The sequence below is a fragment of the Lygodium microphyllum genome, chromosome 15, assembly GCF_053477565.2.
Source record: "Lygodium microphyllum isolate KBCC chromosome 15, Lygodium_microphyllum_v1.1.10, whole genome shotgun sequence".
Taxonomy (NCBI): domain Eukaryota; kingdom Viridiplantae; phylum Streptophyta; class Polypodiopsida; order Schizaeales; family Lygodiaceae; genus Lygodium; species Lygodium microphyllum.
Genome location: NC_141149.1, coordinates 142,863,507 through 142,890,430, shown reverse-complemented (window position 1 = coordinate 142,890,430; position 26,924 = coordinate 142,863,507). Strand labels below are relative to the sequence as shown.

Sequence of the window (26,924 nt, the reverse complement as noted above, 5' to 3'; positions counted from 1 at the left end):
GGAGTTTCCATGACTAATATTTGAGTAAGAATTATAGTATACATATTGAATGGCGATGGCCTCATCATTGGTAATTTTGCAAGTTCAACTTCTTTTGGACATAACTAATTGGAAAATAAATGATAAATCAAAACTTTGATTTAATGCACCACTAAAGTAGAGTAAATACAAAGAAAGAGCTTAATCCATCATATTAACATAGAAATGGAGGGGAAAATATTCTAGATGGGATAAATGATCAAGTACTTTTTGGAAAAAGCATTTTATTATGAAACAACCAATATGCTTTTGAAGTCAAAGTGGAATTGACCAAACCTAAGGTGAAAAATTTAAGCAAGTGATTCTTCAAAGTTAGAGTGAAGGATATAGATAGCTATTGATTACAAAAATAGGGAGAAGAAAACCATTGGAATACTTTTGATTCATGTGAAAGAATAATAATACCCTTCAAGAAAACTATTCTAGTTCACTTTTCTTGGATGATTAAATATATTGGAAGCATCAATATACTAAATAGGAAATAGGAAAAGGGAAGATAAAGCATGGCTATCTAGTTATATGTTCAATCATTGTATATGATGTGGAGATATAATCAAAGAAGCTATTGGTGAAGGGATCGATAACTAGTTTGATCATTAAAGTGGAGGAAAAGTTGATAGTTTGAGCTTAATTGGAGAAGTTGAGATTGGCTCTTGAGATGCTGGCCAGGGGCTTTAGCATCTTATGGTCTATAGGTGGTATGGATCTTCACAAGTTTATTGTGTCGATATCTCATGTGAAACAAGAAAAGCTTTAGAAATACAAGACCAAACTTTTCAATAAAGGAGCATTCCTTATTTAAGTGGGTTGGTAATTTGCTGGGAAATAGACAATGATTATACATATGCTTTGGGAATTAAGGAGGTTTGGGAGGTACAACAATATAAGCACAAGGTTGGTACCATTTTGTACACTTTAGGATCTCCTTTAGTTTGAAAGATATATGATGGAGCCTTTCTATATCATATGGATAATTCTCAGGTGGTAGTTGGGCTTGTGGTAGCCCTGGATTATAAGAATTCATACTTGAATAAGTACGAGGAGTTTCAAAGATTCAAAACACATCCATCAATAAGCCTATGTTTGAAGGTGGAAGCATTTTAGAGTATGGCACTTGTACTAAGAACGAGGGTGGTTTTAGTTTATTCAAAGATCTATATTTTAACATAGTGTACGACCACGATAGAAGCACAAAAAGATAGATACAGACCTAGAAAGGAAAACTCAAATCCTAAACACAAATTAAACTCCTCATATGTGCAAGCAATTAGTTTTCAACTTGGGGGCATTGTTTAATTTGGGAGTAAGGGTAAGAGATACCATTACACTCAAATCAAAAGCATCTATTTCTAATGCCCCTTAGAGTGGGATTTGAACAATTGACTTGCATTTTAGAATATTGGTCCACTACAAAATTGGTAACCTAGCTCCAATTTGACACTTTATGAGGAAACCATAGGGTGGGTGTAGGAGGTGATCAGGTTCAATAAGTTCTTCATATTTATTACCATGTAGTGAGAATATAATATGGAAAAAGATAAACACTCTTCAATAGTAAAAAAACTAAATGGACATCCCTCACTTGTCATGGACGAGGCATGTGATAATAATAATAACTTAGTATCCATATTTACCTAGACTTCCATGTATGCAAGTCACATGAGATCCAATGCATTAGGGATAAGTATTCATCGCCAGGTGTGAAGAGAGTTAAAGGTCGCTTAGGATGTACAAATACACTAAACACACCATGTGCATGATGGGTAAGGATGATTGGAAAACTCTGCATAGTACCACACTAAGAGAGAGATGGAAGGGACGCATGCATCTAGACTGTAGCTTGAAGGCCTAGATGAAGAGTCTTGTGTTGCCAAGTGTATTAACTGAACTTGGTTAGAATTGGAAGAATAAAAGACCCTTGGTTGGGTTGCGAATAAAGCATGTCTGTTGCTAGTTAATGCTTGGGGTAGGTTAGGATACCATAAGGTAAAACCCGTGGGAAAGGGAAAGTCAAAATAAGTTAACTTACCAAGAACATTTTCTTGCATAATCTTGTTTGAGATTATTGGGATCTCGCTAAGTCGCGAATGATCTAGGATCGGATGCTGGGAGCATCCGGGAAAAAGACCCAGGATTGGATGTTGGGAGCATCCGAAAAAAAAGGAGTCACACCTTAGCATTTGGTCATACAAATGACCTCCGAAATGGTAGGCATACATTACAAGAAAGAGATACTCAAGTTAGGCTAAAGTGTGTTCATTGTAATATGTTTGGGTATGTTGGCAAGTAATGTAGTGTGTTCACTATAATATGTTTGGGCGAGGAGGCAACTACCATAACAACTATAATGGGAAACAACTGAGCAATTGGTTAAGGGAGGTAAATCATCTAAACTTCCAAGCATGCTTACGAGAATACAATTATCTTGATGATAGCAAGACATCCATTATCATCTATGATCTATACCACAAGTAGTTGCAAAATAATTGCACTTATGATCTAGCCAACACCTTAGATTTCAATACTTTTTGAAGTTTATAGACTTTGCTAAATTCAATGTCAATCAAAACCACATGTTCTCATTAATGTTAAATTTAGTAACAAACAATCTCATAAATGCTATATATTACGAGACACTTGTCCTATTAATCTCTAGGTTGTGATTGGCTTGATAATACAATAGAGGAATAAGGTGACGACCTCCAAAAGCAAAATGCAACACACCCCAATTGAGTGACAATTTTATGCAAAAGATGCAATTCTTTTAGCCACTCAACATTATGGTAGAAATTTGTTTTTCATATTACACAAGCTTATTGTGAGTTGGAATCGAGCCCTATAATTTTTTCATATTTTAGTATGAACCCTTCATTTATGACTAGGGATACTTGATAAAGACATCAAAATGCCCCAAACTTTTTTTTTCTCTAGCTCCATACGATAAATATTGTTACACTATTAAAACTCATTTGAATGTTTAAGACTAGTAACCTTCCAATCCTCTTCACAAAAGGGGCTGCGGTTGCGTGCTTGTCCTGTTGACAATTTCATTCAAAATTCAGGGCCAGGGCGAGGGCGAGGCGACCTCGCCCTTCAAGATCTAGGATTGTTCTGCTGCTGCTGCTTCTGCACTGTCAGCCTCTTTGTCCATCTCTTCTTTGACAGGGGCTGGGATTCCCTTCCCATACGCGGCTATCAGAAGTGCCTCAGCTCGCCCTGCACAACACACCCACCCGCGACGACTAAGACATTCGCCAATTTACAATTTGCCTCAGTTCACTCATTTCTAGACGGATAGATAGATCCAAAAAAGAAGAGAAGGACAAGTCCAACGAGACGTGCATGAACATAACTCATCAGCCTCCTCACCTCCGCAACCAAGCCACCCCCAACCAGATGAGCGTCTAGATAGCTCAATTAAACACATGCTTGCTTCCCTACAGACAGGACCTTGTCTAAATACGGCTGATGGAATCTCTAGGTGAAAGTACAGCCTCGCTCTTCCTGATGATAGCTTTGTCTTCACAATTGCTTGTCTTACAAAGAGGACTATAACTGTGATAGGCATAGAATCATTTCACACATTGACTACATTCTGCGAGTATAACAAATGTTTTGAGCATCAGCTATGGTGGTACCGACTAAAGGACGTCTAAGTTCACCACCTTTCATCAGAAACTCTAACATGGGTTATATACAGATTTCGAAGCTTCTTACCGTGATCCTTTTTTCGCTTCAATTGTGATGCCAACAATGGAAAAATCAAAGCAGCACTTGCCCTGCAATCATCCTAAGGCAGCCAATTTTCAAATATACGAAGCATCAAAATCAAGACGAAGAATCATTCATCGACAGAGTTTGATTAAGCTCACACACAACCGTCCAATATAATCAATCAATATAAACACAAGAAATAGACACTTGAAAGCTCAATCCGATATAATACCCTTAGAATATACAATGCATAAATGTATATACAACCAATGAAGCTGGAGTTTCCTTCTCCAGAACCAAAAACAAGCTCCCTTTATTGGTCACACACTTTCTCGGCAAAACCAATGTTCTCTACATTAATTTAGGGGACAAACCTTCAAAATTTGGAAGTAAAAGCAATACCAAGTGACATTGCTGGTTAACTTGTTCCAGCTTAAGCACCATACATCCAACCACAGCTATATAGACCAGGATCTGAGAATAAATACAGTCTGTATGGTCCATGAAACCAATATCTCATCCAAACCACGAGACAAATGTGCTTGAATGCTTGGACCATCATGGCCATAAAGCCACATATATCAGGCGTAAGCATTCTGGAGGATTTTGCAAAACGGCAGATGGATGAAATTAACCCTCAACAAATTCCTCATTGTTTTAAATCTCCACTCTCTAGAACCACAGCTTAGGGAGAGGAGGATTTGTCCAGTTGACAATTTCCTGGAGGAAACAGTGCATTTGGACTGAACCTATATCCCTTTGAATGCTAAACCAATGGTCTTTGTGTGCTCATGAGCCAAAAGAGTAGTAATACAATTCTTTCTCAGGTCATGGAGCTTTTCAGAATTGACGTTTTATGTATGTGTTGGCACATCAAGCGACACTCTTGTTGACATAAAATGCCATTCAGATGATGCAGTTGGCCATGTAATCCTGAGCATCAAATGCCAAGGTCAGGTTGATAACTTTAATGTTTCAATTTAACTCTTGTCTGTATTGCCCATTCTGCAGCACGTTTAAATTAAATGGTGTAATGCTTGAAGGGGAAATTCCAAATGACTTGTTGGAATAATTCATTCCCTTGCAGTCACTCTTGCAGTAGAAAGAAGGGGGCAACATGAAGCTTACAGCAATCTGCGCTTCACTAGATGCATGGTAAAAGCTAAGACACGAGAAAATAAGGAGGTATGGAGGAGAGCCCTCAGGATGGTCTTTCATGGCATAACAGAGACCATGGTTGTGACTTGGGGGGCCATAGCCTGGGTCACAGACAGAGCCCCAGCATGTGGATACGAGGGATTTTAGGGAAGCCACTCCTTTCTTATGATTGGCTAGCGCTAGTATTATTGCATACTACATATGGACTGCGAGGTGCAACCATGCTATGGCCTCTCTGATGCAGAGACTCTGTCGAGGACTCGGAAAGAGATCATCCATACTCTCTGTTGAAGACCGACAAATAGGTTGTAGGGGGAGGATGAGGAGGAGAGATGCCTAAAGCGGACCTGGGACTCTGGCACCTTCCTTCATCTAGCTCCTCAAGTCATTTGGCATCATTATAGTTGACCAGATTGGTTGTTCACACGACAATTATATAGTGCATGTGCTCGGGTACTTTCTGTAGGGTAGTTAGTACTCTGCATTTTACCTTGGGGGAGTTTCTCCCAGGTGTTATTAATAAAATTTTTCTTTTCTTTGTAAAAAACAAGGCACGAGGCAATCACAAAATTTGTGCATGCAATGTCATTGAGTCAGCAATAAAATAGGCAGACACTGTAGCTCAAGAAGCCAGTCAGATCACTGGATTGAGTCGGTATATCTAACCCTCACCAAGTTATGTCCAATAAAGCAATTCTCCCAGTGTTATGCAACAACTCCCATGGAATAACACCCGAGGTCATCTGCATAGACAACAAGGCACTGCCTTGAGTGGAACAAAGGTAGGATCATTGATTTCAATACAAGGGTGTGCCAAGAAGACATGAAACTCAATTGCCAGATGGCACTCAGCAATTAGATGCTCAACCCCACAGAAGGGCAGGAGTGCGTGCAAAGAAGCAGAAACCAAAGGAACGGTACATAAGGAGAGGTCTTTATCTGTCATTCAGGGCCAACACTTAAGAAATGGGAGCCCAGTCAAGTCCGACAAAACTGGTCAGCCACAGCAGCAGTCAGACTGATGTATGAGAACTGTCTGTCACTGTAGGTGCATGCCCTTTATCCTTCCAACATGACACCAGATCTCAGCATCAGCTGCTTGACTTCACTTGTGTGCTGGGGCTTAACATTATCTGGACAGTAGAACATCAACAAGAAACACATGGACCCGGCTTTGTTAGTACCAGACATGCACGGACCACTGCGGCGGTCAACCAGTTCAGGTCAGTAAGCTGTCATATCAATCAGCTTCCACTGTCAAAGCTGGGAGCCTTGACCAGGAGTGCTGATAACAGATGTGCATCACACTATTCATGAATGCTGTCATTTTATACATATAGAATGTGGAATATGATGCATTAACTCAATCAGTTGCAACAGGTCTGCATATTTCCTTGCCTGTGATGAGAACCCTAAATCTTAAATATTTAATCAGTTGTGTCTCATTCTCACAGCTGTCATTGCAATTTTATCCATCCATTTCAGAGTGTCACTTGTACACATAGCCTCTGCAAATATGTATGCACTAGCCCAAAATCATGCTAAATCTCATGGTTAGAAATCTGAATATTGCAGATTCCATCATTTCTCTCATCTGCATTGCCACACTGCACTTTTTTCCCCATTTTACCATCATGTACACTGCTCTTCATGGAATACACCATTCCACTGATGCTTCCACTGCAGATACCTCAATAAACCATTTAAACGACACTTCAAGGGAAAAACTGATCACTCATGATCAAAGAATGCAAGAAACATTTTGAAGACTTCTTATTTCATGGCCCACAGCAGATGCAAACAAAGACCTTGCAGAGCAGTTCTTCTATATACCTTGGTTAGATGTTTTCCAGAGAGATACATTGCACGCTTCCATGCTGTTGGTGGAACAGGAACAACTGACATGCCAGAAGCAACAAGAATACCAATCCAAACTCCAAAGCCAAAACCTGAACCCCACCATCCCTAAGAACCATAAAAACAAAGTCATAAATCTCCCTAAAGAAGCTGAAGATGATAAACTAATTAATGATTTAAAAGACAAAACTCAAGAAAATTACCCTAAAAGAAAGTAAAGCAATATAGTTGCTTAGAGGTATTTGCTTACTTGTTTTCCATCTTTTGGTAGTGATATGCTCTGCTCAATGTAGGCAACACTACCTGCAGAAATCTTTAGATCAGTACAGTGAAACACACGAACAATCTATTGGCATTAATGATTGAGAGAATGTTTCAGTCACATACACCCCAATACTTCACATGATGAACAAGCCCTAATACACAATAACAGCTTTTTTCACTCAATCCTTCCTGATTACTTAAAAGTGTCAATATTGTACACAATTCTTTACTTTGTATGGACTAGGATCTTGTGCATGCCATATGTTGATCAGAAACCCTATGCAGTGACATAGAGTGCCACGTGATGTATCTATTGTCATCCATACTGATGTGACAGATGATACGTCATCTGAAGAGATCCATGTGGCACACTGGGATCCATGATGATGACTGACCTATATATTTATTTAAAGATCAAGTGAGATAGCATATGTTGATGAAAGGAATCATATTGTGCAGACATGCCACATGACAATTACTAGTACTAATGGCTCATGTGTGAGTTACGATAGGATGTCTTTCTAAAAAGTTGGTCATGCAGACCACGTGCCACATAAGAGAGCTAACCAAGAGCACAGCAAAACACAAAACTGTGGAGTCATCATTGAGCCTGAGATCATATGCTTGTGTAAACTGTACTTTTATTTTGTGTATGCTTATTGGACGTTCTTTGACTCACGCCTCAGAGTTGGCTACTCTAAGAAACAACTCGAGTTATGTGATACTTTCATACAATAAGTTTTGGCATGTGTAGAAGGTAAGTATTTTATTGCTTTGGATTTCTAAAACTATTATTTTAAAATATTGAGGGGGTCTGTTGTCATTTCCTTTTGCAATATGAAGCATGGCTATGTAGATTACGCAAAAGGAAAAGCAACGTATAACTGCTCAGCAGTCTAACTAGAGCTGAGTGCCAATCAACTCATATACATATATACATAAGGTCTCTCAAGGGGGTTTTAGGAGAATGGGAGAAATATGCCACGTGGAGGATGTATAACACCACGAAGGGTTGCCATTCCCTAATGTGGAAAATAGGCTATGATGACCCCATGTGTGAAGGAATAGCTATCGAAGCTTGTTGATGCCATGAGTCTCTCTAGAGCTGCTCCGAGTGACCTTGAAGGAGTGGAGGATGGACAACAAGATCTCTGCCAGAGTGGCATATACAAAAGGATCTGTCCACTGAATGTCAATTGTAGAGTGGTGTGCCGCCCTAACAGGCTCTTGATATGTTCATACCTCCTATTGTGACGCTGTGGGCTCTAGTACCTATTGATGAGGTAACACTTCTAGGCCCACCACTACACATTACCCAGCCCTAATGATGAAGATCATGTTATGCATCTCTGCATTATTCAGTGAGCTACATCCCAAATTGACAACTTGCCAACAAAAAAGCTTCACCCAAGGCTAGGTTCTATTGGATGCAGGACCCTGCTGACTCCTCTCCAAACCAGTCTATATGGCCACAAACAAGCTTTGGGATCTCCAGATATTGCTGCTAGAAATGTTGGCAAGCCCCGTCCGACTGCATCTGAGCCAACCAACTACCTATTGCTAGATCCCATGGGCCACCAAACCACAAGAAGTGCCAAATCCTCCTTGGCTGCCAGTTACCCAATAAGCACCTTCAAAATGTGTGTTTATGCTTTGCCTAGTGTTGGTTGTTGGTGGGGGCCAAATCTATATCATCCTGTGTCAAAATCAGTTTGCTGATCCATATTATGTAGTTGAAGAAGTTCACTGACATCTGTGTTAGTTATTATTCATCCGTGTGTGTGAACACACATTATTGTGTGTAAAAGTGCGTGTCTAGGTGTGAACACCTTTTATCATAGTAATGGGGGATGGCCATTTTCTAGCTTCTTGTCCCAGTCCCATCCCGTCCCCATGTTAGAGCCCCTCTCAAAAACCTGTTCTGTGTTACTATGCCTTTTATACCACTTAGTATAATAAGGGTCAAAGGGTTAGCTACACAGCTTTGTCTATGTATTCAGACCCTATCACTTGTACTTTCATCTCACCTATCATTATCAATCTATTTCTTCCTATTTGTATATGTGCAAGAGTTCTCTCTCTCTCTCTCTCTCTATGGAGCCCCATCCACCATAGCTTGCTGGTTACATGCGGGTTCCATACATAATAACACATCTTCCTGTACATGAATGAGCCTCCAACCTTGCACGGATGTCATCTACAGGTTGAATCCAACATGCCTATCCCCACCTGCAGCCTAGCCACCACCTATGTTGCCTGTCAGATTATTTGCCGGCCCATGATCGACCTGTCAAGATAAGGTCTATTTTATGAAACCTTAGTTAATCAAAGTAAACATGTTTTCATAGGGGCAGATCACATGCAGATTGGGACATTTCACATTTATCCAAATTTCTCCATTGAATTTGGGGCATTTCAGTTTCCTTCAAAGCTTCTCCAAATTTCTTCTCTGAAATTTGGGGCTTTTCATGCTGGAGTCCTTCGCCATCGAGTTGAGGCCTCCAACAATGCATTGAAGATTGTTCGCGCACTCACCTTTGACATTGGGTGAAAAATGACCCGCCAAGTGTCCTAGTGCTTGGCAAGCAATGCCATCACAAGCAAGCAACATTGATTGTGATGTCCTTGACATCGATATCGAAGGGGGATTTTAATCCTGTAAGAATTTTAAAAATAATTTAAAACTTAATAAAAATATAACATTAAAAAAGTAAAATATAAGAATGTGTTTGGAATTAGACACTAGTCATGCTCATGCATGCACTAAGACCTTTCCATCACATAAATATGACATAATTGTGTGGGGTTCTTTGCATGACTCTTAATCCAAAACGAGTTTCATTTCTTTCTATTTCCTTTCCTTTCGATTCACAAAGGAGTTATGTTTTAGGGGGGATTTTAACCACTTCGAACATGACCTCTGAGTCGAGCCCGAAGGCTATACCCACGTATTTGACCTTTGATCATGTGCCCAATGCCTCTAAGCCACATTGGTTTTTGATAAGTTTATGAGCCATGCATACGCACCTTTGAACCATGTCTTACTTCTAGTCCTTAAGCTTCTCGGTAGACCATGTCATGACTATCCTAATGTTGCATCTCTTTTACTCATGTATCTTCTTTCCAAAATCATTATATGAGATTAGACATTGCCACTTCGAGGTAAGACCTTCCCATTTTCCTTTCCCATGAGCTATAGGGGGGAATTGTTAGTTATTATTCATCCCCATGTATGAACACACATTATGGTGTGTAAAAGTGTGTTTAGGTGTAAACATCTTTTACACCACTTAGCATCATATAAGGGTCAAAGGGTTAGCTCAAGGTTGTCCACGTCCGACGGACGGGTCAACTCGTCTGACCCATCTAGTCCCATTTGACATGTCCGGTCCTGTTTGACCCGTCCAATCCTGTTCAACATGTCCGGTCCTGTTTGGACATGTCTTGGCCCAAACCCATTTGGCCTGATCCCCGCCGAATTGGACACTACCTCCTGTATGCCAACGGTCACTTTTGTGACTGTTTTCCCCCTTTTTTTCTGCACTTTCTTTTCTTCTTTTCTTTCTTTCTCTTTATTTTCTCTCTCTCTCTATCTTTTCTTTCTCAAAGACTCAAGAGAAAAGTTTAAAGATTAAACTAACAAGTTTAAAAACTCTCTCTCCTTTCCTCTCCCTCTCTTATGATTCATCCACCTCTCTCTTATATACACACAATGGCACAATGCAACCATCCTCTCCCATGGGCCACCATTCAAATTTCAGAATTTGAAATCTCTTTTTTCTTCGTAAAAGGTAATTGTATTAATTACGGAAAAAAGGTACAAGTTTACATGATTACAAGATACACGAGGGCTCTAAGCCAACATGTGTGAAATCCCAGCACTAAGCCACAAAAAGTTACACAAGTCATGGCAAAGACCCAGAGGAAATTGCCATATGCCAGGGAAGCAAGTCCTCCGGAGGGAGCAAGTCCGAGTGCCGAATGAGATCTATCTGCCAATGCAAGAGACCTTTAAGCCGGGCAATGTGTCTCGGTACATTAGAGGCCGAATCAAAAAGAAAGGCATTCCGAGTGGTCCAATTGTGCCAGCATCCCCAGTATTTGAAAAAGTGGAATAAGATCTTCATATGCAACTGTGGCGGTGTGGGGTATTTTGGCCGCACAAAAACCCAATTGAAAGGGGTTAGAGAGGACCCCACCACTACACGCCAAACCTGTGGCAAGAGCAACCAAATATTCTTGGCGAGCGGGCAAGAAATAAATCGATGTCGGGCTGATTCCACAGTAGTGGTACAGAAGAAACAATTGCCATTCGAGATTCGACGCTTGGGAAGGGCCGAGGCAAGAGGAAGACCACCAATCATCACCCGCCAAAGAAAGACCTTACATTTGAAAGGTGTCTTATTCAACCAGCCCTCCATCATAGTTGCCTTCTACCATGACTGAGATTTCCGCAATCCCCATACAGTATTAGCTTTAACACTTAGCCATTGATGATCTTTAATCAGAAGATGATACACCTGATTAGCAGAGGCCTTTTCCAGACTCAACCGGCCTGCAAGGTCCTAGCCCTGCCAAGGACGATCCATAGCAAGGGCAGGAAAGGGTTGCCTGCCCTGAAGCACTAATAAAAGCTATTTCCATAAATCATGGTATCCACGCGGGATTCTGAAAAGTCTCCTGGCAGTACGAAACGATGCGAAGACCTTACGACTGGCAAGGGTGGCATCCGCAACTGAAGTCACACCCAAACAAGCCATGCGGTTAAATTTTGGTCTGAGCTCATGTTTGTCTTCCCATGAAAGTAATCTCGAGACTGCCAACAATTCCAGTTGAAAGGAGTTTGTAAGCAAGCGGTCCTCCGCTGGATGCCAACACGCCTTTTGGAGCACCACTTTCCAGGAGCCGACCAAATGCAGTAACAGAGAGGAGGAGGGACTGGAAAACCGAGAGTCTGCATTAAGGACATGCCACCAGGAGCCCCGAGGTTGTGTATTACCATGCCGAAGCCCGCTGTCCTCAAGAAAATAACGGGCTATAATGGTCCACGGGTGATGATCCACACACATAGTGCGAAAAAGAGACCAACGAAGAGCCAGCATATGAGTTTCAGCATCCAAAATAGCTCCACCACCCAGGCGTTTGGGGGTACATGTATGTGACCATGAAATCCATGAAATACCTGCGTGCAATGAATCCTTCTTCCATAACATGAAACGAATGGGGCGAGTGAGAGCCTTCAAAGTAGTAGGAGTCCACGGCAGCAATGGCAAGAAATATGTGAGCATTGGCAGCATAATTGTCTGAGCCACTTTGAGGCGGACATGGAAGGGCCACGCTTGCGACTTCCAATACATAAGCTTAGCTGCCAGTTTCTGTGAAATCCACTCCAGTAGTTGCTTTGGCCGAACATCAACACCCAACGGGTACCCAAGATGCCTGACAATGGAGCCACGGGGAACAACCTGATCCTGCCAGCCCAATGACTGTAAATCAGACTCCATGCAGTTGAGAATGGCTGATTTGAAGGCATTGATATAAAGACCCGAAGCATGACCAAAGAGCGTCCAAACATCTAATGCCTTGCGAATGTTGTCCTTGTCGGCACGCAAAATCATAAAGCTATCATCAGCCAAAGATTGGCTAATGAAGCTAATCTTTGGCTGACAATGGAGCCACGGGGAACAACCTGACCCTGCCAGCCCAATGACTGTAAATGAGACTTCGTGCAGCTGAGAATGGCTGATTTGAAGGCATTGATGCGAAGACCCGAAGCATGACCAAAGAGCGTCCAAACATCTAATGCCTTGCGAATGTTGTCCTTGTCGACACGCAAAATCATAAAGCTATCATCAGCCAAAGATTAGCTAATGAAGTGCTGTCCCAAAGGAAGAGACAATCCGGCCAGCTGAGCAGAAGCTGCCATTGAAGATAACATTGAAAGAACTGGGTGGGTCGCCAGGGCAAAGAAGAGAGGACTCAAAGAGCAACCCTGTCTCACCGAGCATGCAAGGACAAATGGCTTTGTAACCCCACCATTGAGCATAACGCGCGAAGAAGCCGCAGCACTAATGGTGTAAATCAATCGGGACATCCGAGTTCCAAAACCCATAGCAGACATAAGTTTTGGAATGAAAGACCAGTCTAAATAGTCAAAAGCCTTTTCCAGATCCAATTGAATCAATACCACTTCCTGACTAGAGTGCCTTGCATAGTCAATGGCCATTTGGACATTTAAGATATTATGCAGAATGTTGTGGCCCTTAATGAAACCATATTGAAGAGGATGCACAATAGCTGGAAGGTGCTTGTGGAGCCAATTCGCCAGCACTTTGAAAAAGATTTTATACATCGAGCCCATCAAAGAAATTGGTCTCCACTGTTGCAACATTGACGGCGAAGGAACCTTTGAAAGCAGTTTGATAAGGCCTTCTTTCCATGAGGAAGGCATGACCCCTGTTTCCCAAACTTGCTGAAACATAGCTGCTAATGGCTTCACCAGTTGGGTAGCCGAGCTCTCAAAGAATTCATTGGTGAGACCATCCCAGCTAGGGCTCTTATCCTTCGGCAGGTGTAACAAAACATCCATAACCTCCTCCTCACAAATATCTGCCTCCAAAGTAGCTTGCATATCAAGTGGAACCTGATGGCGGACCAGATCATAGAAGACTGAACCTGCATGCATAACCTGGTCAGAAGGCGACGGAGAAGAACCAAGAAGATCCAGAAAATAATTCCTGCACATATTGACAATGGTGTGCGGATCAGTGACCATGCAACCTTCTGAATCCTGGAGTCTGGTCATATTTTTGCGAGCAGGAGAAGCACGCAAGGTGCGAAAGAACTTATGAGTCTGACAAGCACTATCTTGCAAATTGTTAGTCAAATTGTGCAATTTGGCTTGCTGATAGGATTTCAACTGATATTCTTTAATAAGATCAGCCAAACGCTGTGCCAGGGACAACAGAAATTCATAATCTGGGGTGTCCACCAGTAGTGAACGAACCAAAGCCAGTAAGTCCTCCGCTGCATGTCGACGCCGCGATAAAGAGAGGCATGATGGATCCCATACTGGCGAGCAACCCATTGCACATTAGAGAGCAGTCGTTCAAAAGAAACTGTGCCCTTAGAGGCAAAGTCCAATAAAAATCTCTCAATCAATTGCTGCATATAGCCCTGAAAGATTGAATGCTTGAAATAAGACGAGTTGAAACGTAAAGGGAGTCTATCCAGCAACTGCAGAAAAGGTGCAATGGGTTGTGCCAGTATCTCAAGCTGGAGAGGGAAATGGTCCGACAAGGCATATTGCTGCAAGACTTGCATTTCCAGCATCTCAGGAAGAAAATCATCATCCTACATGATGTACATTCAGTCCAACCGCGACCATGTAGATGCATACTGTGCGGAATGGAAAGTAAACCCTGGAGATGAAGGTTGTAACCAAGACCATAAATCTTGCTTAAGTGCCGCAAGAGCAAAGGCATTTCACGCCCGACTTTTCGGAGCATCCATCACCGAATGCCCTGAAGTGGACTGTGAAGAGTCAACACACATATTGAAATCCCCCATCAAGAAACCCCTTCTGCCAAGTGACATGGAGCTATGCAAAGTCTTCCAAAGATCCCGGCGAGATAAAGGGTCATTCGGAGCATAGAGGGCCAGCAACCATAAGATCTCCCCTTCAAATAAAATTTCAATTACCACAAAGCGGCCCTGTACATCATGTTTAATAAGAACAGGTTGATATTTCTCATGGACAATCATAAGCACACCAGAATAATGCACAGCATGTGTCCCTGCATAAAACAAGCGAAACCCATGGCAATCCACAACTTTTCCTAATTCACCGTGACTCTTGTGCTCCACCGCACACAAGACATCCCACTGATTCTCATGCAAGACAGTCCACATGGCATGTTGCTTCTGGCGAGAACAAATGCCTCGCACATTCCACGTGGCTATCTTCATATATCTGTAAAAAGAAAATAAGGAACGAGGCATCGCTTGCCTCGATTTAACCTTGTCTGCTAGAATGTCAAGGACACCGTCATCCAGAAAATCAGCTAACACTGCAAAAGAATTTTGCCGGCCAGCTTTAGAGGTAGATGGGATATCCACAGTCTTGGGGATGGAACGGGGATAACGACAGGGTGTAATCACATTGCCTCTAGAATCAAATGCCAACTTAGCAAGCGGGCCCTTGGGACCGTCTGTATATACTTTCCTCGTAGACTGATTATGGGGAGCAGAAGGAACCATAGTATGCGCAGCATGCTGTGAAGAGAACATTTCTTTCTTGCGCATATACATGTGCATGGAATCCTGCGACACAGTAGGCCCAGAATCCGGCAGGCCAACATCCAACTTTTTACCTTTTTTGGGACGTGCCTCTATCCAGTCATTGCTACGGGAATCCAAACCCAAAACCTGTTGTTTACCTTTATCCAAAACACTGGATGGCTGGGTTTCCTCCTCTGACGGAGCATCAAGCACCATGTCATCCATGGGCGGCACAACATGCACATTATCTGAAGACGGTTGCCTCTCTGGGCATTCGGCCATAAAGTTCCCACAACTGCCATCGCATCCTTTAACAATGGCCAATACAGCCAGGCAATTTTCCACCTCAACCCACACCGGGCATTCACGTTGAAGCAGGCGCTGAAAGTTTGCCATAGGGCGCTATGGCACAACATGGACCAAACGGCGATCAAAGAACAATGGTAGTTTGGACAGGAGCTCAGTCCGATGCTTCTCAGATTTTGACAGCACCTCATAGAAGCCTCGAGGCCCAACAAAAATCTCCTCAACACACTCCTCTTGTAGTAAATGGTGCAGCCACTGGCGAATATGGGAAAGCACTGGGATCCTGCCAGTGAAGAAGAGTATAACTGCACGGTCATAAAACACGGAAAAATACCGCAGGACAGTTTTCGGATCCACCGTTGCCTCCAGAACCTCTTCAATTCCCGCGTCAGAAAAAGCTTCATGATTATGCTGGACATAGTCACCAACCAATGTATTGGCAAACTCCAGCAAATGCTCCCAGTCAATCTCCTACAAATCCACAGAATCAGAGGCCACCTGAGCATAAGAACGATCCTGATGACCGATTGTCTCTTTGGGCGTATGCTTGGAGCGTTTGCCCGCAGGTTGAAAGTCAGGAGCAAGAGGCATCTCCTCTGTGCAAGGAACCATATCCTTTGGTTCCTCTATATCAGAATCCGGACCAAGGGCGGCCACCGTTTGGTCAATAAAAGCCATATCCAGGCCAGCCATGCTTCTCTCTAAGCTGAGGCGGGACTACGACAAAGGTGAAGGAGCAGGTTTGGAACTGGGCGTCTCTCTCTCTCTCTCTCTCTCTCTTTCTCTCTCTCTCTCTCTCTCGCTCGCTCTGCAGGTCCGGCGGACCTGAAAAATCAGGGAACCACCCGACTGCAGCAACAGGACTGCAAGGGGGCTCTTGTGGAGAACAGGACAGACACGCGCATATGAACTCTTGATGAACAGGGCGTGTGAAGGCAGGCGAGTAGCTGAGGGCGCAGATCCCGGTGACTGTGCAACGTCCGAGGGGGGACGTCAGTCAGGACTCCGTGCAGTGGGGCACATTCGCACAGCAGAGGGCGAGTGGGTCGCGACTTGATGGCCACCGCAGATGACTTGACGGCAGCAAAAGATAGGGACGATGTAGACCTGTTTCTGTAGACGAACGGCGTGCAGTCTTCAGGCGTCGACGGGGCGGATCAGGCGACGGTAGGGCGGAACGAACCGGCTTGCTCTGGGATCACAGGCGGATCAGGCTGCAGACGTCAGGCGAGCAGGCAGGCACAGGCAGAACAGGCGGCCACAGGTGAACACAGGCGGGTCTTCAGGCGGCAGTCGTCAGGTGCGCAGGTCTAGGCGACGGTAGGGCGAGACGAACCGGCGGCACCATCGCTCTCCCTCCCTCTCTCTCTCTCATAATTTGAAATCTCTCTCTCTCTCTCTCTCCCACATGGGGGGGGCGAGAGTACTGTAGATTATCTGCTCGGACCGATCGATGGGATGCATACTATCGAGTCCTTCGGCCTTGGGAGACTTCCACTCGGTGCCGATCACACCTTTCTCAGTTTCTCACTCCTCACCTCATTACCATCACCACCTGCTGCAGATATCATACCCCACATGCATACTACCATACACTTCACTCATGAGCTCTCACATGTTTACTCACAGCATCTGGAGGAGCACATCACGTCACTTGATCCATACGCGTCCCTTGATACACTGACCACTGATATCACACGCATTCTGCATGATTCTGCTACACTCAGTTTTCCACATCACACATGCACGCACCCCCCTCGGACCGGTACCATGCCACAGAACAGGTGGTATGATGATGAGTGCAGAGATCTACGTCGACAACTACGCGATTTGGAGGCCAGAGGAGAGATCACACACAGACAGGTGCAGAGACGCATGCACTGCTTGACCTGCCGTAAAAAGCGGGAATGGGAGGAGGAGAGATATTGGGATATATACCACCTTCTTATGAGCAGAGATTGTGCAGAGGCATGGAGGCAGATCAGAGAACCACGCTCACCCACACCGATACATGACCTTGCAGTATGGCATGGATACGCACAGAGTTTATATCATGTACCCGCACAGCCGCTGATACCCATACCATGTACACCGAGACCGGGTATTTCATCCTTTTTCACCACTAGTATGGTGAAGCATGCTATCTCACGGGTACAGCATGGCCGCGCTCGAGACCAGTTTGATCTTCAGGCAAAGCATATTATATATGACAGAGACACATTGGCTCCACTCATTGCTCACCTCTTCAACCGTGCATTGTCTGAGGGGTTCCCTGACTCGTGGATAGAGCACACCATTGTACCTATCCACAAGTCAGGGGATCCTATGGATCCTAACACATATAGGACCATCATGATGGGGCCAGTTTTGGCCAAACTTTATGGCACGGTGATGGAGGAGGAGCTCAGTACGCTGGCAGAGAGAGAGTGCATGCGCACACCTGGACAGGCAGGGTTCAGACGGGCATTTTCTACCATAGACCACATCTTCACTCTCCGTTCTCTGATCGACCAGACACGAGTGAAGAAACAGAGATTGTATTGTTGCTTTGTGGATTTCCGCAAAGCCTTTGACATGGTTCCGAGAGAGAGACTTTTCAGACGCCTACTTGATCTGGGGGTGGATGATGACATGATGTGGGGTATTTATGCACTATATGAGCGGGTTACTGGTAGAGTCAGATGTCCGGGAGGTATATCAGATCCCCTTGTGAGCACCATTGGTGTGAAACAAGGATGCCCACTCTCACCGACTCTATTTGGGCTATACATTGATGAGATAGCAGAGTTTATTCAACAGCGAGCCGGTGGAGGTATAGATCTCAGTGGAGCCACAGTTCATATCTTACTATATGCAGATGACATTGTGTTGGTCTCAGATTCAGCTCAGGGATTACAGCAGCATTTATTAGCATTGGATGATTTTTGCATACAGAGAGGCATGACAGTGAACCTTGGTAAAACCAAGGTTCTTATATTCCATACATCAGCTCAGATACACAGACATAGTATTTTCATGGCAGCAGGAGGGAGTATTGAGGTCACTGGATCATATGTATATTTGGGAGTCACCTTTACAGCAGCTTCAGGGACTTTCTCGATGACACAGGCAGCTCGTGACCGCCTCACTAGAGGATACTCAGCATTGGCTCTTATGGAGCGATAGTGTCATCATGCACATTTCCAGGAGCCCCGCACCAAGGGGTGGCTCTTTGATACTCTAGTCACTCCAGCACTGATGTATGGAGCAGCTATATGGGGGCCAGGCCTTACCGATTATGTATGGACATTGATGGAGAGACCTCAGGTGATCATGATATCTAGATTGATTCGCAACAAGGCCTCAGTCCCACATGACATTGTGCGAGCAGAGCTTGCCACACCGCCCATGCTAGTCGAGGCATTATTTCAGATAGTCTGCTTCCTATACAGATTTCAGGATATGGACAGAGATCGCATTGTATACAGAGCATATATGGCATCTCAGGAGATGGCTCGAGCGGGGGATACTACATCATGGTATGCACAGACTAGAGCTTGGTTTGACAGACATGGGCTGGACATTGATAGACTCCCACCTCTTCTATATGATACTCAGGCTCCCACTTACACCCTCTCTCTCTCTGAGAGGAACAGAGTCATCAGACAGGAGATATGGCATATTTATATACAAAGGACATGGGTCAGCCCTGCACAGCCACTGCCATCGAAGATGGCACATTATTATACACAGTTCTTGAGCATATCAGAGCAGGGATTCATAGAGATTCCGAGATATATGCAGATCTATATGCCACATCGATTGAGAGTTCTTATTGGACAGCTCAGGGTATCATCACATCAGCTTATGATTGAGAGTGGCAGAGCCAATGGCATCCCATGGGAGGAGAGGATATGCCCCCTTTGCAGATCAGAGGTGGAGAGTGAGGAGCATTTTGTTCTCAGATGCCCGGCATACTTAGAGTTGAGATCTAGATACACATTGAGCAGCTCACTTTAGGGATGTATGACTGATATGGATCAAAGATCATTTGGCCGTTTTCTGGGAGAGGCATGGCACATCAGAGAGCAGAGCACACAGCGGGTCCTAGTCAGAGAGGGGCCCACCCAGACGACTATTACACAGTTCTTTCGGACAGACAGAGTGAGATCTACTGTACCAGCCTCCAGCCAGACCTCCGGGCTCACACTACAGCAGGCTGAGGACTAGCGTACCCGACGCCGCACGAGGATCCGTGGGTTTCGGACCCCACAGCCACACCGACAGGAGATCCGGAGGTTTCTTGATCTACATCGACAACAGACTGAGATCCGACGACACTCGACACATTGGATCTTAGATCTCCAGTTTGCTCTTTCTCCACCGCCGATGTATCACATCCTGCATCCAGGAGGGATCACTTGCTATTAGCGACTTTGACGACTGCTACTACATCCCAGGATAGTATATCTCCCTGCATCTATTACATATACACATCGCACCACTTTATCACAGCCGATAGTTGTTTCCCTATCACAGCCGACATTTGTTCCCCTTTTGTAGCCATTATCTGGAGTACCAGAGCTACATACGCACATACACATACACGACACTTATCACACTCACAGCACCGTATTTTCAGTTTCCAGTTTTTAGCTTTTCATTCAGCACTTTTATTTTGGATAGCTGGACCTTATTAGTTGTATCATAGTTTGTCTCATAGGTCAGTTTTGGTCTTTAGAAGACGTTAATATAACTTTCTTTCTTTCTTTCTTTCTCTCTCAACCCTAAACCCTAAAGTACTCTCCCTTTCTATAAAAATCTCCCCCCCACCCCCCCTCCATCTCATTCATCCTTTCAAGTTCTCCACCCCTCCTACTCCTTTCAAGCTCTCCAGCCCTTCTACTCTCTCAAGCTCTCTCCTCCCTTAACTTCTCAATCCTTTCAACTTCCTCCTCCATCAAGCTGTAGCCTCTCTCTATTTCCTCAAGCTCTCTACCCTTTCCACTCCTTTCTTCAATCATCTCACCCTTTATCCGTGACTCTCTAGGCTCTCTCTATATATCATCAATGGCACCCCCTCTTCATGAGGCCTTTTGCTTGCATTGTGCCTACTTTGAACGAGTAAAGGAGAAATCCAACACTTGCAACTGGCAATGCAAGTATTGCCCAAAGCTCCAAATCTCATTCGTCACTCGTCTCCTCATCCATCTTTGCAAATTAGGAGGGGAGGCCACACCATGCGTTGGTATTCCCGACGATATTTATGAAGATTGACATTGGAAATACTTGCCATTGAAGTGGTGCAAAGGCCTTTTAAGGGCAAGTGAGGAGGTGGTCTCTCTTGATCATGAGGTCTCGGATGTAGAAGAAGATCCCTCTCCAACTGTCTTAGTTCCCTTCGTTGGAGGGGCCTCTTTTATCCTGTCTAGAAAAAGCCATTCGAGTGGTGTCTCTATGCCCAAGAGAGAAGCCTAAGCAAGGGGGCAAGTTTTCGGTCCTCTCTCCTTTCTAAAAAAGAGGCAAAGGCAAGTGGAAATAGAGATTGCACGTACCATAATTGAGTACGATCTCTCTTTCCATATTCTCAAAGTGGATTAATGAAAGTGGATGGTAAAAGCCATTGTTGTCGTCGGTCCATGTGAGGGATGGTACAGTATCACATACAATGACATGCGTACCAAGAAACTCGATGAGAAGAGAGAGATGAGGAGCAAATATTTAGGAGCATCGCTTTCGCATCTACCATTTGTTGGAAGCAGGAATCGTTGGTAAAGCCCTTTTTTTGGTGGGAGTCATTTGGCTACCAATCGCCCCACCTCCAAAGAGTGGCCTTATGTATTTTTGCACAGGTTTGAAAATCTCTTTTCTTTTTTCATTTGATCCTAGTTACAACTTGTAAGTTTGAAGTTTAATTTATTTTCTCTTCATATGGTTTGGGATTATTCGTCGGGTGCATGTGAAATGAATTGGTCCTCCTACTTCCTCGTACACAACAAATTTCATAATAAGCTTAGCATGCGACAATTGGAGCAACTAATTTATTGTCGCTCCAATTTATGCATGCTATGCAATATGCATAACATGTCTATGGTAAGATAGGTATTGTATATCCAATTTTTATACATTTTAGTTCATAACTTTATTCATAGATTATAAAATATATTTAGAGAAGTTTCATTTGTTTAATCTAAGTTTTTCATCCTCTAAATGTGTAAGTGAATTTCGATTCACGCAAGCTCTCCGCTAGCACATTGAAAGTATAACTTGCGAGAGAGACTTAGAGGAGGAGCAAATATTTAAGGAGCTTTATTTGAAGCTTGAGGAGAGACCGGCAGGTCTCTTGCACTCATGCATGTCATGCCCGTGTTGTTATTGGCCCTTGCGCTAGTAGTGATGGAGCTTGGACTTCGATATCCACATTGGCTGCCCATGATGCTCATGGGGCCTTTAGATCCTATACGAAGCGTGGGAGTGGCTTGAGAAATACTCCTAATTCGGCTCGAGAGGATATACCTATCACTGCCTTTCACATAGAGCTTAGAGAGCTCGAGTATGATGATGAGGGCAATGTCATTAGTGAGGGTGATTTTGTTGAGGAGGGTGATGGCTCCTCAAGCGGCAACGAGGATGCTTCCACCTTCGATGCTGAGAGTGATATGAGCACTTAGAGTAATCATGTAGCTCATAGTAAAGTTGTTGGTTTCATTATTCATACCATACTCTTGGGTCTTGACGCTTGAGTCTTGTTTCAACTCTTTTTTGCACTTACTTTTGAATTGAATCTCCAAGTTTATGTTTTAAGTCCAAACATTAAGTATAGACTTAAAATTAGATGTATTTTTTTTCATCGGACGTAACATCAGACATAGGTCCAAGATTTATTAGTCTGATTGGTGCTATACTAGCATCGGACAGTACTAATTGGATGCCATTGGATGCGATAACCTTGGGTTAGCTACATAGCTTTGCCTATGTATTTTAACTATATCACTTGCACTTTCATCTCACCTATCATTATTAATCTATTTCTTCCAATTTGTATACTTGCAATCCTCCTTCCCCGACCACCCCCCCCCCCCCCCCCCCCCCCGCCCCCCCCCCACACACACACTCCATGGAGCTCCATCCGCCATAGCTTGCTAGTCACATAGGAGCTCCATACCCAACACAACGATACTCAGGAGGTAGTCTAACTTCACTCTCTTGGGTCCTAGCCTAGCTCATCCAAGGCATGGCTCTCCTAGATTCATAACCGGGGTTGTCTTGAACGTTTAACCAAGCGAAGTATGGCTCAACCTTCCACAACTTGCTTTGGAGACCTACGAACTGGATCCTCCTCAACAAAAGGCTCGATGAAGGTAGTGCCATGGGGATGTGAATGTTTAGCTTATTGCTTTGTTATAATCAAGTTGCACATATGTAAGGTGCACATGTGAAGTACAAGTTAAATTGGGCACATTGACAATTCAAAACTCTAGTGTGGATAGTGGGGGACATTGGCAGAAGCAGTAATAAGTTATGTTGGACATGTACTAGTGGGTGCCTAGTGATGGTTTTGACTATAGGCTAATAAATGTGCCCTTGGAAATGACTTGTGGTGTCATAGGGGCTAGAGAAATCAAACATTTCATTCTTAGAACTAAGATCAATGAAACTTAAAAAAGACTTTTTAAGTTCAAAGGGCTTAGCATTTTAAATTGTGGAGGGGCATGGCCAATTTGTGGGTGTAAATTTTTTAATTTCGACAGGTAATAATTGCTGGAAATTCATTTGTAGAGAATAAGAACTGCATTAGCAAGTGTGCCACTTGGCAAGTGGAGAGAGAACATGCTATGCAAGGCTGGGCAGCCTATGGGGGTCAATTGTAGAAGGTGGAATCATAGACAATGAGCTGTGTGAGCAGGTGACTGCTGTCCTAAAGGTTTGCAGTAGTAACAATGCAATTATCTAGAGTAGTCAAAAGCAAATTGTGCACATGGCAAGACAAGGCAAGTAGTTTCTCCTTCAGCCCTCAATAGGCCAATCCAATACAAATACTCACGATCTATTGAGGATATTGTGTATCCTTTAAAAAGAAAAACGGTTCTTGATGGTAATCTTGTTCAAGGTCCAATAATCGATACACACATGCCACGAACCATCCTTCTTGTGGACCATAGCACAACTGAGCAAAAAGAGAGTATCAGTCCCTTGTCCAATAAGTCATTGACCTGTGTCAATCTCCTCTTGTTGGACTGCACTCCCTCTATATTGTGGCTGCTTCTATGGAGTACCGCTTGGCATAAGATCAATGAAATGAATCCTCGAGCCTTTTTATGCAAGTCCTCTTGGCAAAAACTTGGAGAAACATTCTCTATATTGCTGCAAGAAATCAATCCTTAGAAATAGTCGCAGCTCATACAAGAGGGTCTGATTCTATCTTAAGCTTTATGTTCAAAAAAAGAGGCTTTGCAAACCCTATGCTCCAAAGCGATCTCCTTATTAAAGATATCCATCACCTCATGAACCCTATGGCACCAAGGTACATCCAACACAATATCATACCCCTCAAGTGGTAGGATATAGAATTGCTTAGTATCCACATAACTCTAGATATGGATCCTTAGTTTCCATTGCTAGGTGTAATAGGCTCAATATGACTAGGGCAAGCCAAGCCTATCTCACTCACACGCCCCATCTACTATGATTGGATGTCTAATTTTCCTACAAACTCTAGAGATATGAAGATTTCTTGTGAACATGGGTCAAAGAAGTCAAGGGCATCTAATCTCTTACTTTGGCTCAAGCCTTGCCCGACTCTGTAGAATCTGAATTGGGCTTCTCACTGACCATATTTGGGACCAAACCAACTGTTGGTTTCTTCTTCATGGTCTGTTGTTCATTTTTTTAAATTTACCATTGGCAGCCCTTTTCTTGTTAGGATAGTCACATGCTACGTGAATCTCTTCATAAATACCATACGCGTTTAGTTGTCAAAGCCTCACGCTGCTTCTATGTCTTACTGTTTCATCCTTGCTGCCTATTTGCTGCTTTGGATTTGAAATTATTTCCACCATTACTATGCTTTAAAGTTTTCTTGTCATTCTCTAGTTTGCTGGTCTTGTAGCCAACAGCTTTTACATGTCGCAATTCATCAACCATGGCAGCATTCTCAATGAGATGAAATATGATGTGTACTTTTGGTCTTTATAGGGAAGTGGTCCAAGAGAGTTTCAGTGGCCTCTCAAAAACCCTAATTTTTGGGGCACCCTTCTACATCTATAAATAGACAGGCTGCCCCCATTCAGCCCTCATCCTTGTTTGCAGGTTATACCAGCCCACACACCCTTTGCTGCTGTTGGCGCCCAGTTTCCAGCCTGCAGCCCGCCTCCATCTATTGTCCAGTCATCATCGACTGCAGCCACATTATCCTCAGCCTGTCCATTGCTGTAGGCAACAACTCTCAGCTGCTAGCGACTGCTCCAAACTGTCCCAGACTGTGCAACAATACTTTTCTATCTGTTTTTCCATGGTAACCTCCTTGTAAGAATTAACAAGTAGCAAAGCCTCCCAAAACTTTTTGTTGTACTCCTAATCTTTGCAATTTGCTGCCATCAATTGATACCATGCAGTCTTCACTTCCACCTCAAAGGTGCTAACGAGCCACATGTTAGATATCCAATATTTTGGTTTGTCAATTGTTGTTGTGCATTCCCTTTGAGAAAAATAGATGCCTTGTGCACCACGGTATACTCAATATAATTTCCACTTGAGAATGCTATGTCAAGATGTTGAATGAAAGAAAGGCCTAATTTTCTCTCCTACTCCATTGAAGGTCTTGACTTTACCGACTACTTGACCAACATGCTCAACCAGAGGTGCTGAATTTACAATGCAAGATACTCACACAAACATACTCTGTGAATGGGGCTGCATCCAACCTAGAAACCTGGCTGAGTGCCTACATTCCCATACATAACATTAGGTGGATTATCTTGCATACCCACAAACAAATGCCCCTTTGAACTTCACAACACACCATCACTAGGGCCTTGGCTAGCCCAAACATTGGTTGCCAAAGCTTGAAACACAAGCCCTCCTGCAAATAACTAGGATGCACAGATGGTGGCCGAACTGCTTGTACCTACTGCACTTGCTGAAAATTATTACCTTGTCCATTAACTTAGCACCCAAAGCGAAAGTAAAATACTAAACTAGAATACATGCACTATTGGAATCATTGTCTGCTCTCCAAGAACAGACTGAAATCTGTCTCCTACCACACTAGGATCCTAGATTGGTGTACCCTATTAACTTCCCTTTGCTAGCTCTGAATAATCCAACAATGCAGCAAACTTAGAATTCTTAAACTGTCAACTACCACAAGTAGTTGTCCATTGAATAAAGCATCATCAATCTGACAACATCTTCATGAATAGTCCCTCAAGAATGCCCTGAACCACAACAGATAAGCACAAAACAACCCCAAGTCCACACAAGCAGTCCTAGAACAGCATCCCACAACTTGGCACAACACCACAATGTTCAAATCAGCCTTCGTCTTTCTATGCACAGCCATTACCCTGCTCTTGATAGTCTTCACCAACATCAAATCAGCACCATCTACTCAAAACATCTTCGCCTTGCCTAGAAGTTGCATTACCAGCATGAAAACCAATGTTATCAGCCTGTAGAATAGCGCAATCAGCTTCAGCTAAAGGGCATATAATAAAGAAAAGCTGTGTTTCATGCCTTTCATTGCCTTTTCCAACTTTTCTGTGTGTTTTGTCAACTTTTCGCTTGCATGATTGAATCAACTTATTCAGCGATTAAATCATTAAATTTAAGTGCCCCAGCCTGAGTCTTTGGCCCATACCTAGATATAAGCAAATCAAATGGAGCTTTCATTAAGGTTCATTCAGATTAAATTAATTAAATATCTACACAATTTACACATGAATTAATGTCATTTTACTCCTAGAACCTTAATTATTGATGGATGTGCCCATGTCCAGCACAACTCCTGCAATGTCTTTGACCCACCAAGAGAGTTCCAAGGAAACATTGCATTGTTGTGACAGCCTAAAGTCTGTTTACAAGCATGCAAACTGTTTTGCGAAGGTTTTAGCTGGCTTTGATCATGGACACATTGTTGTGTGTACTGTCTACTTGTATGCCTAGGTAATACACAATGTGTAGACACTTTGGGGTCATTCTACAGCTGGTCTCCTTTGGTTCACCATTATCAACAGTTTTTCTACAGAGGGATCTCATTGTTTGTATTCTGCTACCTACACCACTTCCCCATATTGATTTGGAGCTAAGGATTGAAAAGCATAAGGAAC

At 43.4% G+C, this 26,924-nt stretch overlaps 1 protein-coding gene across 6 annotated transcripts in view; it reads right to left on the bottom strand.

Annotated features, from left to right (window-relative positions):
* Positions 1-2,649: 2,649 nt before the first annotated feature.
* The window catches only part of LOC148025161 (Holliday junction resolvase MOC1, chloroplastic-like), a 154,977-nt gene continuing 130,702 nt past the window's right edge, over positions 2,650-26,924 (bottom strand). For 4 of the 6 annotated variants that reach the window (XM_087694918.1, XM_087694920.1, XM_087694917.1 and 1 more), the window contains 4 exons: positions 7,019-7,071; positions 6,745-6,876; positions 3,757-3,829; positions 2,856-3,255 (listed from right to left, as the gene is read on the bottom strand). In XM_087694918.1, the coding sequence (XP_087551044.1) occupies positions 3,140-3,255; positions 3,757-3,829; positions 6,745-6,876; positions 7,019-7,071 (374 nt within the window). In that variant the 3' untranslated portion in view covers positions 2,856-3,139. Of the gene's footprint in view, positions 2,835-2,855; positions 3,256-3,756; positions 3,830-6,744; positions 6,877-7,018; positions 7,072-26,924 lie in introns of those variants that run through there. The other 2 variants (XR_015693415.1, XM_087694916.1) reach the window with 2 other exon arrangements.